General features: G+C 40.4%; 2 protein-coding genes across 2 annotated transcripts in view; one reads left to right on the plus strand and one right to left on the minus strand.

The window, feature by feature from the left end:
- The window catches only part of LOC104495350 (ryanodine receptor 3-like), a 14,949-nt gene extending 2,672 nt beyond the window's left edge, over positions 1-12,277 (plus strand). The window contains exons 4-13 of the mRNA XM_010138310.1: positions 2,363-2,405; positions 2,982-3,109; positions 3,998-4,058; positions 5,140-5,286; positions 6,843-6,977; positions 8,246-8,402; positions 9,502-9,566; positions 9,680-9,780; positions 11,350-11,401; positions 12,182-12,277. Of these exons, the coding sequence (XP_010136612.1) occupies positions 2,363-2,405; positions 2,982-3,109; positions 3,998-4,058; positions 5,140-5,286; positions 6,843-6,977; positions 8,246-8,402; positions 9,502-9,566; positions 9,680-9,780; positions 11,350-11,401; positions 12,182-12,277 (985 nt within the window). The remainder of the gene's footprint in view (positions 1-2,362; positions 2,406-2,981; positions 3,110-3,997; positions 4,059-5,139; positions 5,287-6,842; positions 6,978-8,245; positions 8,403-9,501; positions 9,567-9,679; positions 9,781-11,349; positions 11,402-12,181) is intronic.
- A 1,226-nt stretch (positions 12,278-13,503) lies between these two features.
- The window catches only part of AVEN (apoptosis, caspase activation inhibitor), a 7,413-nt gene continuing 3,913 nt past the window's right edge, over positions 13,504-17,003 (minus strand). Inside the window, exons 3-5 of the mRNA XM_010138311.1 lie at positions 16,574-16,669; positions 14,802-15,153; positions 13,504-13,622 (exon numbers count right to left, since the gene is read on the minus strand). Of these exons, the coding sequence (XP_010136613.1) occupies positions 13,504-13,622; positions 14,802-15,153; positions 16,574-16,669 (567 nt within the window). The remainder of the gene's footprint in view (positions 13,623-14,801; positions 15,154-16,573; positions 16,670-17,003) is intronic.

Genomic DNA, 17,003 nt, shown 5'->3' on the forward strand with positions numbered 1-17,003 from the left:
TATCATAATTAAGGACAGTTACAGAAAGCTGGAAAAGAACAAAGTTATTTACAAGTCACCAAGTAGTTGTGGCCTGCGTGTTCAGGCATAAGTATTTGATAAAAAGGAGACAGCAAAAATAATCAACGAAATGCATTGGAGTAATAATGTGCTGCCAAGTAGCCCAAATATTTATCTTACCAGCCATACAGAGTTTTTGTACATTATAAATAGTGCGCTTAATACTTTCATTAAAATCACAATTTCTAAAATATTGCAAATTCTTGGCTTGTTTTCCTGCACGTGAATTTTAAGAATTTTCCTTAATTGGTTAGAAACGCAGACTAGCACATACTATTAATGCTAGAGAGCTTGCTTAATCTCCTACCTGTTTCTGTAACTAATGATAACAAGTTATCTAGACACCCAGTAAGTTTATCCTCAGCAAAAAACAAGCAGGGACTACTGGGATACATTGTCGCTTTATCCCAACCAACACGCTGCACAGCCTGTTCTCAACACGTTGTACTATCTACTGAAGTGCAATAATAAAAGATTGAAGGCTCATTTCAGCAGACTAATCTTCTCCGGGGGGAACGGACTCTCGAGGTGTAGCGCGGGTATTATTTCATCCCACTAACCACTGCTGGAGGGTGCGCAGTGCTGTGTACGTAGTGAAATGGGTTTTCAGTAAGTGAAAAAAAGTAACTAAAAGGGCCAGAGCGGTACCCTGATAAACGCAGCACCATTAGGTGTTTGTGGTAGAAGAGCTAGGCACAGGCTGGCTACATTAGAGACATCGCTGGCTTTAAAGTCTGAGGAATCAGGGGAAGCAGTAATGTAGAGCGTTGGACCAGAATACACGGTCTGAGTTGCTGGAACCGTTTGCCCTTCCCTGCAGAAACCGCATTCAGGACTTCGTTCAGAAAAATGTAAAAACCCAGCACTTGCTGTTAGTTTGCCTCACATCCCAGCAAGCTCCTTTTGATGTTCACCCTTGCTTTATTTTTCAGTACTGTCCTTCAGTTTCAGCAGTTATTTTTTCTTTTTCACCGTCCTGCGTATTTGCTCAACTCAGTGTTACATCCCGGAATTGGGGAGAGAAAAACTTTAAATGCCGCAGTGGTTGCTGCTAATGGGCATCTTTTCAAAACCGACATACCATACAGTAAGACCAGAATGAGGATGAGGAATTCCTGGGCACTGGTGTTCATATGGCACTTCAAGAACAGTATTTTTTATGTTCAAGTTGCAGAGCAGGGAGATCTCACTCGTAAGAGAGAACACTCTGGTTTTTCCTCAGGTCAAACCTTGCATGTTTCCTTGTGTCTGTTGTAAGATCTCGCCGGGATAAAACTGGTTGAAGGTTGCTCGCTACTCTCAAAAAAAGCAGAGAATTTTTAATAAGAGCTACCCTGACACCTCTTCAGTGTCGAGGATTTACTGCGTCATTCCTTTCTCGTTTGTCTACACAATAGCTTTTCTTCTAGTTAGCAGCGTGGGCCTGCCTGCTCAGAGGCAGATAATGCCAAGCTCTCGGTGGCTGAACCGCCCTGCCGCTTCAGCACGAGAAGTGGTTTTGCCTTGTCTTGTTCTGGAGTGTCGAGCCCAGTAACAACAACACGATACACCTGAGAACAAGATCACTACCAGCTCCCGTTTTCGCCAAGTGATCTTTGTGATTTTCTGGGATTCTGTAAATAATTTTTATTTCTATGTTGACAAACTGTCCACTGCTTCCCAAGTGTTCAGCCTCTATTTGAAATAGAATGCAGTGAAGATAAAAATTATTTATTCAATAAGACAGTCTTGTAGAATAAATAATTTTTATCTTCACTGCATTCTATTTCAAATAGAGGCTGAACACTTGGGAAGCAGTGGACAGTTTGTCAACATAGAAATAAAAATTATTTACAGAATCCCAGAAAATCACAAAGATCACTTGGCGAAAACGGGAGCTGGTAGTGATTTTTGATGAAAATCATCATCTGTATTGATTTTATGCCTAGGAGCAATAAAGTATTTATTTCGGAGGTGACTGATATTACAGCGAGTACCCTGCAATTAATAGGGTTGTTAGGCTCATTAGGGTGACAATATTTAGCCTGCCCTCCTTTTGTACCCAATCATATTTATGGATGTAAAAAAGAAAAGGGGAGGGGGGATGATATTGCAGCAAATTATAATTATAACAGCTGTTGGCCATGTGAAGAGAAATGGTTCTCACCATTCGAAATGCAGCGTGAGAGGGAACGAAGTTGTACCAGAATCTGCAGTGTCTGGGAACACACTATTTTCTTTTCTTTTTTTTCTTTTCTTTTTTTTTCTTCTTTCCCCTCACAAGTTAAATAACTTGATATATCTTTGCCTTATCTTATTGTAGGTCCTTTCCTAATAATTACTGGGACAAATTTGTAAAACGGAAGGTAGGCTTTTTATATTTCCATTATGTTGGTCACAGCAATGATCTACTGTTCAGTTAATTAGGATATCTATGTCTAATGTACTTCTGTACACATAAATATACAAATAATTGAGAGCTGAAATGTGGTTTATGGAAGTCATTGTTGTGGTGAACGTCTCGTGGTGAGCAGGCAGCTGCAGTGTGGGTGGGAGGAGGGAGGGCGACAGAAGGCTGTGGTTTCCTTCCTAGTCTCAGGCGTTCAAAATAACTTTGTGCTGTCGATCAGGCACACAGGTCTAATTTACAGTCATTGTCATCTTTAGGATACCAAGCCCCCTCATTCCCCTAAAAAAAGAAAAACATGCCAGCTTAAATGACAGCAAATTATACATAAGCTTTCAGATAATAGCCTTTAATGCTTCTATTTCTCTTTTTTATGCTCTTCCTGCCTGGCTTCCTGAGAGTTCTGACTGTTCTAATAGTGTTAATTGTGAAAGATTTTTTTTTTTTTTTTTTTAATTTCTGACAACTACTGGCTTAAAGTACAGCGAGTGTCACCGAGGTCTTTGAGCAAAAGCTTCTCTTCTTTAATTTTTAGGTTATTAACAAGTACGGAGACTTGTACGGAGCAGAGCGCATAGCAGAACTGCTGGGTTTGGACAAAAGCGCCCTCGATTTTAGCCCAGTGGAAGAGAGCGAACCTGAAGAGGCGTCTCTTGTATCATGGTATGACTTCTGAGCTTCACAGAGAAAGTACGGGTTGGCGTAACTTTGCAATCACAGATAAAAATGTGTTTTCTGCTGAAACTGGAGTGATGTTTTCCTCAGTATGGAAAACTCAAACGGAGAAGTCGTCTTAGTGCAGAAAATAAAAAAGCATTTTGTTTTTTCGAAGACACTTGTGTGATGAAAGTAAGAAAAAATCAACAAGTTGACGCTGACTGACATGGTTGGGCACTCTTTTATTTTCAACAATAATCAAGGCAGCATTTAAAAGTTCTTTAGGTGTTGCAACAGCATTAGTTTATAAACCAAAGGACAGGAGAAGTATGGATAAGACATATCTGGATGCCAGGTATCTAGAAAAAATCAGAGCTGTTTTCCTGACTTGACCCATCACTGGAGATGAGAATTTGGAAGTACCCAAGTCCCAAATGACTTGTGCTGCTACAAGAGTTTGCTTTCCTCAATACTTGAGGCACATCCGTTCACATGTCATCTGAGGACTAATAAAATACTCAGAATCTCGCAGACAGCCGTACCTTTCTTTGGTAATCTTGGCAACATTTTACACTAGACAGAACACTCATCTCGTGCCAAGTCCCACAGTTCACTACTTCCAACACACGTTTTGGCTTTTGCCAGTCTGGAACGCAGCAGTAGCACTCCTACTGAGATTGTTCCACCACTTTTAATGGTTTAGAAACTGGGTGCTCAGCTTAATGAATACTCGGAGAAAATGAAGCACCTACCTCACCGAAAAAATAAACAGCTAACGTATATCACCGCCTTCAGTAGCCAGTGTGAAGTGCCAAACCCAGTTTGTTGTTTATACTGGCAGAATTCAATGCTTAATTTAACACTGATGCATTGCAAAAATTATGTATTTCCTAGGTTAAGCTCCATTGATACGAAGTACCACATTTGGAAGCTCGGCGTTGTTTTCACTGATAATGTGAGTACGTTAGCCTAGAAGAATATGCTTTGCTTTAAACATGATTGTATCTACCAACATGATTGGATTCTGCCATCTGCTTTTATTTTAAACAAACAAACATACAGAAAATAACATTGCATTACAGAGCCACTTTAAAATAGTTTTCCCTGCCTCTTGTTGTAGCAAATTGCTTTAATTTATGGTAGAATTTTCTTTTTATTTTAATAGGCAATATGCACCTCCTGCACCATTCATACAATGTCAGCATTTTGGAAGTTAATGCTACGTTCATTTCATTTTGTAGAAATCAATCTAGCAACCAAAGGTGGTGTTCTACAATCAAGCACAGCCCACCCAAAGTTATTTTTATTCTGGAATCATCTGTTTGACATGGCTAGTTAATGCTTTTCTTTCACACCGTCTCCTTTGAAACAACCACGCTTATATTAAAATACCTTATTTTTGTGAATCCTTTTGCATCCTCTTTAGCATTCCCAAACCACCAAGAAGGCCAAGGTGAAGACGTATAAATTCATTGTGCACTAGAAGCACGCTGAGCCATTGTTCTTCAACAAGAGCTTTCATGTCACAGTGGCTTCAGCTTCGCTGCTTGTCACAAGATTAAGTTGTATTATGTGCTGTAGGTTTTCCAGGTGTCCTGGCTGACGTGGTCTGAGACTTCAACACAGTAAAGGCTCTCAAGAATAATACAAAGCATTTTCCTTCCTCTAGAATCAGTATTAAAAGTTAAAGTACTGTGTACAAGCTCCCCAGCCAAAACAGTTTTAAGGTAGGGGATTTGGATCTTAATAACAGACATGCTGAAGACTGCAGTCAAGGATGTCAAAGCAGAGGCCTCATTAGCATAACTAATCAATAAACACTCCTTAAAGGAACGGTGGAGACTGTAAGAGACGGAGTAAGTCTTTCTGACCGTGTAAGATAGAAGCATCACCTTCAGACCGCGATTCAAGGCAGATGATGAGTGTGTTACTTTATTTCACAACTGGAGGGAGTGCCTAGAAGAAAAAGCTACATTCTGGATCCAGTGAGGCTCATTGGCACCTGCTCACGTTCTGCCTCTTCTCTTCCTCTGCAGTCCTTTTTGTACTTAGCTTGGTACACAACTATGTCTATCCTTGGGCACTACAACAACTTCTTCTTTGCTGCTCATCTGCTGGATATTGCTATGGGTTTCAAGACGCTGCGAACCATTCTGTCTTCAGTCACTCACAACGGCAAACAGGTGAGTGCTACACGCAAAGGCTTGAAAATGAACGTGATTTGTAATGGTACTGGGAAAAATCTTGTGGTAACTAAGAACTAGTGGAATGCAATCAATTTTGATCATGATTGGATTAGAGTAGCTCCCATTGTGTCTTCTGCTGATTAGCTAAAGAAGTTTTGTACACAACAGAAAAACGCTTAATTTTAGAAAAAAAAAAAAAAAAAAAAAAAAAGTGGAATGCAATCAATTTTGATCATGATTGGATTAGAGTAGCTCCCATTGTGTCTTCTGCTGATTAGCTAAAGAAGTTTTGTACACAACAGAAAAACGCTTAATTTTAGAAAAAAAAAAAAAAAAAAAGAACGCGAACTATGACCTAACCAGCTCCTTCGCTATGCGCAGGGATGACGGGATTAGTGATAACTAGCAAGAATTCACAACCTCCCCTTAGCCACAGCAGTAACAATGATCTGGGCACTGAAATGTCAATACTTAGCTACCAAAAACGTGCTTAGAGGTGTGGGCATACTGCACCGTGGAATATATTTATATTTGTCACACAAAGATCAGATCAAGAAACTCTGCTGCCAAAGCTAATTGTTTAAACATCCCCAGGGAGTCATTCCGTGTCCTCTAAAGGCTCTGTCCCTAGCGAGCATTCTGACAAAAACAAGTTCTCCAGCAAGACACCTTTTAACTGACATGTGAGGAACCTGACACAGCTTCCCCCAAACTCACTTTCAAACGTACACACTCCATTCCCTCTCAAATGTGGTAACATGGATTCTAAGCACGCTCTTACGCCCTGTTAAGACGTGTCAGAACATCTTAAACCGCGTAACGTTTCACAAGAGGCATCGGAATACCCCCCTGGGCTTTAGACGATCAGCTCGTTGTTCAGTACTCTTACGTTTCTTTTAAAAGAGTAACACCAACTGTGGCACTTTTAAAAATATGTTGCCGTTGGTAACCCCTCTCCAGAGCTGCATCTTCCAGTGCCAACTCCAACAAACAATACAATCTAGTCTCATTACCCACTGAACAGTTTCAGCATTTTTCAGGATTTGATGTGCTTAAAAGCAGGACATGGAAATTCCTTACTCTTTGGTTACCTACATAATTTTCTATCCACTCGATCGATGGCTTTGCTAACCAGCTTTAGGACAGAAAATAGACTATGATAAATAAGTCTCAGTTGAAATTGTTTATCAAATTCACTAAAAGGGTTTAAATTTCTCTGTATATCTAACTTTTCAAGCTACTGGAATTTAAATTTCACATTAAATAGTGGAAATGTTCCTACAGTGATATATATACGTACACATCCAGCTCAGAAAGATGGAAACAACTTCAGTTTCTTTCGTAATGTTTTTCCCTTTGATTTTTGGGTGAGAGCAGGTTGACCCCAGCAATAGGGAGACCCCAAAGCTATCATAACTATTATCTTTATTTTCCTGATTGGGCAAGGTACAGGAGGATACATTTTCAATACTTCAGTCAATACACTGAGCTAGGGTATCGCTTCTGACAGAGTGAAATTGAAACCTCCTTTCCTGTCATGTCTCCACACACAGCTTGTGCTCACTGTAGGACTCCTCGCTGTAGTTGTGTATCTTTACACTGTGGTGGCGTTCAACTTCTTCCGCAAATTCTACAACAAAAGTGAAGATGAAGATGAACCAGACATGAAATGTGATGACATGATGACGGTAACTAAAAACATCACTAGGACGCTTCAAATTTCATCCTGAATTTTTCAATGGATACTTAAGATAAAATGATAAGCAAGGAGGGATGTTTTTGTTGTTAAATCCAGGGTTCTCTTCTCCCTGCTATATGTTATTTTGACAATGTGAATGGTCTTGAAATTCCCTCCGCATTCTCCAGCGGTCTAAACTCAGCAGTAAATAGGTGACGCTCACCAGTGTAGGAGTATGTTCTGGATTTTTCTCCTAAATACCGTGGTGTATGATTTGCTGCCACTCCTTCACATGTGGAGACGGCAAACCCTTAACGCATATGGGAGAATTGTCATGACAAACTGCTACAAGAAGCTGTGTTGTTGCGGCAGAAATAAACCCTGTTCGTTCCCAATGTCTGCAGGTGTGCGAGGTCTTCCGAGCCTTATTTAGGCTATAGGGAGTAGATGATGTTACTAGCACTAGTTATAAAAGCCTGCTCCAAACCGCTCCCAATTAGTAATTTAGTCATTAAGTAAGAAAGTTCTTGAACTTTCTTTCAAACACTCAGTGCAAGTCAGATGTGCAAATGATAGCAATGGGGAAAACTGCCCCGGCAGTATTATTTAACCGGTCTGCAAGCTGGATACAACGGTCTGGTCGTAAAATAGATGTAGGAGTGATTGGAATAATGAAATATATTACATTTTACACCACTCTGCCAAGTGAGGTAAATCAATTCCAAGTTACATTTTCCAGTACGGTGAAACTGGTCCCAGATCATAAATAATCTACAATATACTAAATCCGACATCTAGTATGACAAAATAAAATTATTGAGAAACCACCTGAACACGGCTACATCTGCCAGTTGTGAATATGTCACTATTTATTCTATGGCAATATTTGCTAATGTTTCTAAACGTCATTACAAGACTTTAAAAGATGTCCTTTTCTTACTCAGAGCAAGCTACAACCTTAGGAATTAATATAAGGGGTAGAATATAGTTGAGTAATGACCACAAAGAAGGGAGTGAGGAGAGGGTAACAGCTGATGCTGACTACCCCTGTCAGGACGGTACTTGAAGATGTGATCCCACGAGTTAAGACAATAACAGGTTTTTGGTGCAGTGCATGTGACACATGAGGAATGACATTATGTGTCCTTTGTTACTATAATTTGTGAAGAGAATTACCAGAGCACAGTTATTTTAAAAAGAGGGGGGAAAAGACCCAAACAGAATCATTCGTGGTAAATGTATCTACAATTTTCCCTTTTTTTTTTTTTTTTTTTTTAGTGTTACCTGTTCCACATGTATGTGGGTGTAAGAGCTGGTGGTGGCATTGGAGATGAAATTGAGGATCCTGCTGGAGACCCTTATGAAATGTATCGAATTGTCTTTGACATCACATTTTTCTTCTTTGTCATTGTTATCCTACTGGCCATTATTCAAGGTACTGTCGCTTACCTTAGTCAAGACTGTTAGAATTTATTGAAGTTCTGCAATGTGTTTAAACTGGAACCGAGGTGCAGTTAGTATTGCTGTGCTTATTTCTAAGCTGATAAAAAAATTAATTCTGAAAGTAACAATTTTATACTTAATTCATAAAAAACGCACTGTCCCAAGTACTACACAAGGGCAAAGCACAAGAAACGTAACTCACGTGAGTCACGGTGTTTATGAACACTTTGACAACCATCCAGCAATGATGCAGCGTGTGCAGGATCACTGTTCTTCCTATAATAACCACTTCTCCTTGGAGAGCCTTGCTGTGGACACTCTTCACACCTTTAGTTTGGAACCAGCACAGCTGGCTGGGAGATGGAGACTTTCCCTCTAGAAAAGGTAAATGACGTGGAGAAAGTCACCATGGCCACATACCCATTTCCTCGTTTCTTTAGAGGATGATGTGCAGATCTAATTGGTTTGCAGTTGCGGTCAACACAGAATGAGACCTCTCTTCAATGAGTGGGAGTCTGCAACACTCATTCTATGAACTGACCTAAGGCTGTTAGGAAAAAGAGTGCTTTATGGCGTTCTGGTGGCAAAGAAAAACATGTAACGAACACATCTATACTGAGGAAAAATGGTGAATGTCACAGTCCCCAAATTGACCCAACTCTATTCTTAGTATTTTGGAAATGGAGAAATAATACTTCAAATGTGAAGAGCATCACAAACTGGCTGAAGGGCCTGTGGGAGCAGAGTCATCTTTGTTGAACAAAAGTCGGGATACAAGAGTTCTGTGAGAAGCAGAAGGAAAATTAAATTCTTTCATGGGAACAAAAGAGATGAGATTTTGGAAGCTTAAACTGACCAAAATGTAAGTTCAGAAAAGCCTTTCCCCTCTCAAGATCATACTTCTATGTAAGAGGAATTCTTACTGCTAGGCATGCGGTGTAAACAAGAGTTAGATGTCTGGCTAGAGTGTCGCTTCAACGGTTTGACCCAGACATAAGCAGGCTACACTCCAAAGGCGGTGGAGGATGTCCGACAGCCGTCCTGTGAAATCTGGAGGTTGCTAATCGTTGCTGCTTTTCCTTTTGAAACAGGTCTCATTATCGATGCTTTTGGTGAGTTAAGAGACCAGCAAGAACAAGTGAGAGAAGATATGGAGGTACGAGTAAGGCACTACGTATTTCATTTCTCTTAGTCATCTAGATTGTTACCAGTTACTCAAACTAATGTCTCCGACTTAAAATTAATTTGTAACCACAACTGTGTTTCCAGACCAAATGTTTTATTTGTGGAATCGGCAATGACTATTTCGACACAACTCCACATGGCTTTGAAACGCATACTTTGCAAGAACACAACTTGGCAAACTATCTGTAAGTATATTTTACTGCTGGAATTACGATAAAGAGACCTTTCAGCTCCAGAGCAACTTTGGTTCATGCATTGCGGACACTCCTAAGGCAGAATCCTGTAGAACTGAGGAATACCTCCGCTCCTTTTTGGTCTCCCCTCCTCTGCTACACACTGCTGGTTATCTTCCAAGGGCTCACCTTACACATGAGCAAGTGGAGGGAGACCTGACGGCACACTGATTCCCTATTGCTCTGGAAGGATCCCAGATATGTCGAATGAAAGGAAGTAACAGTTTAATAAGTTGCTTTAATTTGGAAGTTTTGATTGTGACTTCGGGGGGGTTGGTGACATTGATAAGAGCCCTGAAAATTAGCCTCACTTTGACAAAAAAGAAAACCCAAACTCAAACATTAAAACAAAACAAAAACAAGCATGTCTGGAAGATTCCTGAAAAATAAGCTACAAAAAAAAAAATAACATCCAAGTCTGATCCTTTAGGTCTTTAGTGATAATGTAGCTTTCTGAAACCTCGAAGCCATCAGGAGTTGTTTGTGTTTAGACTATTGCCCAGACTCCCAAGACCGTGATATTCTACTTTGAGAAGATGAAAGAGGTTATTACAAAAGTTAATTTGGTGGCATTAATTACTCTTACAACAATGATAATCATACGAGCACCGCGTCAGCAGGACCAAAGGAGCTGAACTGCTGGGGTCTTTTATAAAAGTCTGACTTTGGAATAGTGCATCTGAACGGTTTTAGTTTAAACCAATTAAATCCTGGGGTGGAAGCAGCATTATTCCTTGCATAGCAACTGACACTGCAAGAGCAACGGCCATTACCTTTGTGAGGCAAATTTCCATTGCCAGCCGTAGTTTTTATCAGTTTACAGCCTCAAAGCTTTTCTACCTCTGTACTGATTCGCTTAATTGGTATACTTGAGAACCTGGAATTCACGGTAAATTAAAAATGGCCATTTCCTTATTATTAGACTATATAGTGAACACTCCTTCTACCCAGGTTGTCCTTTAGTTAGACAAATGTTACTCAGTATACGTCCCTTTCTTTACAGTGAAAGCACATACCATGTTTAATTTCAAAAGCACTGCGTCAAAAGCGGCCAACTAAGACCTGTGTCACGTACAAACAGATTGTTCGTACTCCACAGCCTTCCCAATTAGTTCAAGTGCTCTGCTTCTGAGTGAGCAGAGGTATCCGAGACGGGCTCAGCTTATGAGCTGTATGGCAGGAGCGTTTGGAAATCTCGGTGCAGCTCTAACTTTCCAAGGTGAGAAGCTGGAGCATATGCGTACAGGAGGTGGCATATGCCTCAGGCAGGTATTGCTCCTCGCACTGAAGGGAAGAAGACGCTAAACCGCGTTTTTCCACTTCTGCAGCTATTACATCTGTTAGCACTTCCACCGAGGAAGAGCTGCAAGATAGACTTTTCTCCCTTCACACCAGCACTTTAGCAGTATCATTGCTTTGCTGGTTGGTACGTCTGTCTCCCGCACATAGCCCAGGCCAGGAGAGGTGAGGCAGAGGTGTTCTATTTTCGGCATTAATACCTGCCTCATGTGCTTGTTTCAGGTTCTTTTTGATGTATCTCATTAACAAGGATGAAACGGAGCATACTGGCCAGGTGAGCAACAAATAGAATACTTTTTCTTGAGACAGATAGATTACCTTTCAATGTTTTTACCGTCTCCAGGCTGTAGCTGCGCACCGCCAGGTGGAGATGATGCCACCCTCCCGAGAGTCTTCTGAGAGTGAAAAAAATGGGGGTGGGGGTTGCTGCAGCCGTGTGCTATTGTACCCAGCACTGAACTCGTGTCAGAAGTCAGCTACTCGTAATCTCTTAGCTCTGACATGGAACCTTGAAATAGACCATTAGTAGTTAATTCCCCAAAGATTAAGTAGTTAAGCTACTGTATTTATCGTCTAGATCCCTGTATCTGTACGTACAGATAGGGATATGGCTATCTGTATGGGTGTGTAGTGTTGTTAGGTCCTAAATGCAAATAACTAAGACAATAAATAGGATTTACTCGTATCTTACCTCAAATAAGAAGCTGTTACTGCAAACACTGCAGCAGTACCTTACACTGCTGTGGTTTCCAAGATGACAAAACCACATTTTAGATACACAACGTGTGTACAGGTTTGCTCTGACATAACGAGGCTGATTGATTGATTAATTTAAAATTTACACTTACTCAGTTTTTCTAATAGTGCTTAAGTTTCATTAGTAACGAATCAGGAAAAGTACAGAACGAGACTGTCACAAGTGTTCTTGCGCTACGATCGGTGTGTCGATGTCTTTACAGTTCTGCTCCGTGGTAATGCCTGGTTACTGTTACAGTTGATCTAAAGCATTAGCTGCAAGGTGTCTGCTAAAATAAACACTCCCTCTCATTTTCAGGAGTCCTTTGTGTGGAAGATGTACCAAGAAAGATGTTGGGATTTTTTCCCAGCAGGGGACTGCTTCCGGAAACAGTATGAGGATCAGCTTGGCTAATGTCACAAAAGAAAGTATTTATTCGTGAACTGTTAAAGCTCCAGTATTCAAATCCCCTTTTCTTTTCTTGGTGTAATTTCACAGCTTGTATTTACTTTCCGTGTCTTTAAACTTCAAGACATACATAAAATCTGACACTATTTCACAGGCTTTTTGTACCTACCACGTACCAAACAGTCTATTGTTGGAATTTTAATTAGAAAAGAGAAAACTACGCCAGATTAACTTGAGCCTTCCCGTTCAAACACGGTCCGAAATCATAACAACTTTTTAACCGCATCAGTAACCTAGTGTTTGGCAGTACAGCTGAAAGGGCTAAAAGGTGTCTTAACTGCACAACATTTGACATTCAAGAACTTGAACATCAGAGGCCATGCCTCAGAAAAAAATATTTTAAGGAACTGCTGTCCGGTTTCTCCCCCCAGTATTTGCTAGTGAATGTATTACGATACAGCTTGAAAAGCTTTAAGCAGTTAAAAAGAAAACATTTTCAAACACTTCGTTGACCTTGAAACATGAAGTGCCTTAAAACCTCTGTAGACATAGCTATGCAAACTTTTTATTTGTTAGTGTTCTAGAGGAACAGACCCATTAACTGTATTGCTTTTCTGTCTTTCTTTATGAAATTGCACTTGAAGTTTGTTTATATACTACCTTCAATAACAGCTTAATAGATGCTGCTGTTCAAAGACATACACTGTATCAAAACGAATACAACCTGAATCTTAGGCCAGAATAACACGATGCTCTATGGTCACCTGCAAGTAGAAGCTGCTAGGATTATGCTTTTTTTTTTCTTTAATAAAAAGTGCCCACTGCAATAAAGTATTATAAACCAAATATCATCTTTGCTGTTGTCTTTTTCTCCTTCTACAATGTGGAGATGTGGCACGAGGATGGTGACTGAAAACACACGGATTCATTGTTCATTCAGAGATTTATTTTAAGGACTACACAGAGCAGGTATAAGCTGAAATCACTGTTCTCTTAGTGTGCTGTAGCCTGCATGTTTAGCAGAGACAATCCTAATTTCCTTACTCATTTTAGATCATTCTAAGAATGATCTTCTTAGACAATTTTCAATCACATCTAAAGGAATTCTGGTCACACGGGAATTTTAGGTGCCAGCGGAACCCCATGAATTTGGCATACTGAACCCACTGAAAGGTTGCACTTTGTCTTTAACGTTTGCTATATTCAATTATTCACATAAGAAAATGTGAGCTTCAGGAAATCATGCTGTCCAGCCAGTCTTCAAGCTCCTCCTCGGTAACATTCTTCGCTGTACTTTGCTGTTGCTGTGATGCTGTACTCTTCTCTTCAGGGATATCTAGTTTTACAGAGTCTAGAAAAGAACAGAGTGAAAAATCTGTGAACAATTCCATACCAGCTCTTTGTGCTGGATCATTTTGCTTTTCAATGCACAACCCACTCTACTTTACTTAAACACAATCTCTGTTTCTTGAGGAACAGCGAGTCACATTCCAAAACTAGTAGCAACAATAAAAATCAGCAGCTTAATAAACTCATCCAGACCAGCGTGGCGTCCCTCTGTTTCAAAGGAGACGGATTATGTGTGCTGCCCCCACTGCAACCTGGTCACGGTCCTGTCCCAGGCAGAGTTTACTCCCATGTAGGAGAGGAGCAGGAGGCCACAACAGCAGATCGCCCTGCACGATTATTACAGCCTGGTAAGGCTCCACATTCTGACAGCACTGTTCTCATAAGGGATTTACGCTGCGCTTTGGAGTGGAAAGCGCGACGTGCCACTGAAATGAAAGAACACCTCGAGATTGTCTTCACTAGGAAGGCTTGCTGTATTGCTTGTGGTGACATCTTACGTGGTCAACCATCTCCGACTTAATTTTTAAGATAGCAAGAAAATCATACACAGCCAGAAATGCTAAACATTCTTTTACAGCATTGTGGACTAGAGAGCAGGAGCAAACCTTCTCTAGCAAAACTAACAAACAAACAGCAATGTAACTTCTAGGAAGGCAAACAAAAGGAAATCTGAAAATTTGGGATACATTTTGTTTCCACACTAAACTTAATTTTGTAAAATCAATGCCTCTGAAGTTTGAAAATAGCATTTATAACAAGCCGTCAGAAACAGCTCTCAGTCCTTCTGTATGCTATCGGCACTACACTAAGGGTTGATAATGTTACATAGGAACTTTATTTTATCTTCCTCTCACTGCAATCTATCTCTAGCAGTACATTAATTTTTTCTAATTTAAAATTTTGCTGAATTGTAACACCAGTGCTGTTCTGCAGAAGAATTTCTCTTGATGCTTCAACTGAACTGGCACTGGTGAAACTTTTGTTCAGTGGGGAGTTAGTTAGTTAAACTTGAAAAGGGACAAATGGGTCAGGACGCAGCCCCAGATAAATGAAATGCGTCATGATGGAGATGACGATGGCAGCAGTACTGTTTGTTTGACTACTCAAGACTTCAAAAACATCACCAAAAGAGAGCAATAGAAATCAAATGAGGGCACGCTGGGGAGAAGAGACACCTTACCGTTTTCCTTGCAATCCAATTTCTCGGTTGATGTGTTGTAGGATAGCGCACCTGACACAGGTCTGTTTTCTGTATCAACAGGAGCATCTAGATTTAGGAGAAGATCTAGTTCTTCATCCAAATGGTCGGTCTCTTGCTTCGATAGTGGATGGGCTCTTTGAAATGCTTCAGCTGTACTTGCCCTAGGACCATTTTTACTTGCAGTCTCTGATGGAGCAACAGAATCACCAGTGGGATGGGAGACCGACACTGATGGACTGGGAGCCGGAGGCTGTCGGAACAGCAGCTCTCTCCTCTTGCTGTCTTCAGTAATTTGGGATTTCATTTGTGGGAGCTCTACGGGTGTTGATGCCTGTAGATGAGAGTTGATAAGAGTACAGGAGAGGTCTTGAGTCTTTGTAACTAACTGTTAACTCCATGTTTACTAATTCTAATTCGAATTGTAATTCATGCTTCCTACATTTGAGCACTTACTTAAGAAGGTACCATGAATTTCAGCAGAATTGAATTCAGATGTAAAAGTGAACTGAGGTTATCTGGATGATACTTTTACAGAAGCAACTGCAAAATACAAACTCCTTTTATCCCTTATTATGGAATATGAGATTGTATGCTGAATCAGCAAGTTCCCTCGTCTCACAAGTACTCCCTCAAGAGTTACTTTTCTGTAATTCCTCTGCAGTGAAATCCCATCAATACTCTGAATTTTGGAATGATTGAAGTCAGAATTTGGCTAGAAACATTGCCCCATCTTCGGCCTTCCCTCCAAAATTTGTCGTGAAAGCAAACCATACTGCGGGTCACTGAAATCATGTAGCAAAAGTTATAGTAATCAACCGTGTATTTTAAAAAGTGAAAGTGAATTACAAAATATTATCACACAGAAGAAATGGCAACTCATCGTTTAACCGTGGAACACAGATTCTGCTTTTATCAGGATGCCCTGGCACTAACAACAGCGCAGGACAGCCGAAGACCACATCACCGGTCAGAACGACACGACATTTAGTAACATTTAGTGGCAGATTCCCTTAGACATCACAACTGCAGATACATTTGAGCTCCCTTAAGAAAGAGCACAGCTGAGTCAGTCACAGAAGCACTTTGTGCAACTCCAAACAGAAATCAAATTTCTGCTGTAAGGGTCAGGTTTCTCTTCCCTTGGTTGAGCAGATGGATTTCTTTTTAAGAATTTAAGTCTCAGTGGTACTTTTGCCCTTACATGAACATTTTCTTTTTTACGGTCTGAAGAAACATTTTTTCCTAATATTTTCTTGCTTTTTTTTTTCCCGACTAGAGCATAAATGACATTTTCTTCACCTGCTTGACTGTCAGTTCTACCTGTTCTAACCCAGGCATAAGTTTGACTCGTGGAATAGACAGGTATGTTGATATTAGCTATGGAGAAGAGTAAATCACAATTCGAATGAATAGGAGGAAAGAATGTGAAAGCACTTTCAAAATTTCGGTGCAAGCTTTTAACAGCAGCTAACAACAGAAGCAAAGACACAAACCGTGCCATCATTCCGTGTCAAACACTCTGATCCCTGGCTTCAAATCTGATGTGCTGCACATGGAAGCATTTTGTTTAAAAGTGCTGCTGGACGGGTATGCTGCATTACATGCCGTTTGACATGCCACTCTCCAGAGATGTATTAACTTCTCAAATAGCATTCTACTTACGTTTGAAGACCAAGTTTACAGTAATTATTCTTGCATAGATTGTTTCACTCAAAATGTTTGCATTTTCTTGTGAAAATTCACAGCATTACCTGCACAAGTTCAGCAGCCACATTCAACCTCAGATGCAGAGGCAGTTCCTGAAGGGCCTGGACCAAAGACTGGCAGTCAACAGAAAGTGCAGATAACTGAAATATAACCCAACACACAGTATTAAAAAAACCCAAACTAATAATAACTTTAATACATTACATTCCCCTGTTTCACACATTCAAAAATCTATCAACAAAATGTTTAAATTCAGTCTATATTCTCACTTTCACAGAGGCAGAGAAGCTGCTTCTAAATCTAGCTTAAAGAGACAAAAATTGGTTCCTCTCAGCATGGTATAGACTGACACAGACATTCGGCAGTCAAAATACTGATAAATGAGGAGAGAGTGTTTGTGCTGTATCGTATTCGTCCAAGGCATTCACACCGTTCCCAAAAGCAGGGTGGCTTTTGACACCTGCACCCGCAGCA

This window comes from Buceros rhinoceros, unplaced genomic scaffold (assembly GCF_000710305.1).
Source record: "Buceros rhinoceros silvestris isolate BGI_N320 unplaced genomic scaffold, ASM71030v1 scaffold2696, whole genome shotgun sequence".
NCBI classification, from domain to species: domain Eukaryota; kingdom Metazoa; phylum Chordata; class Aves; order Bucerotiformes; family Bucerotidae; genus Buceros; species Buceros rhinoceros.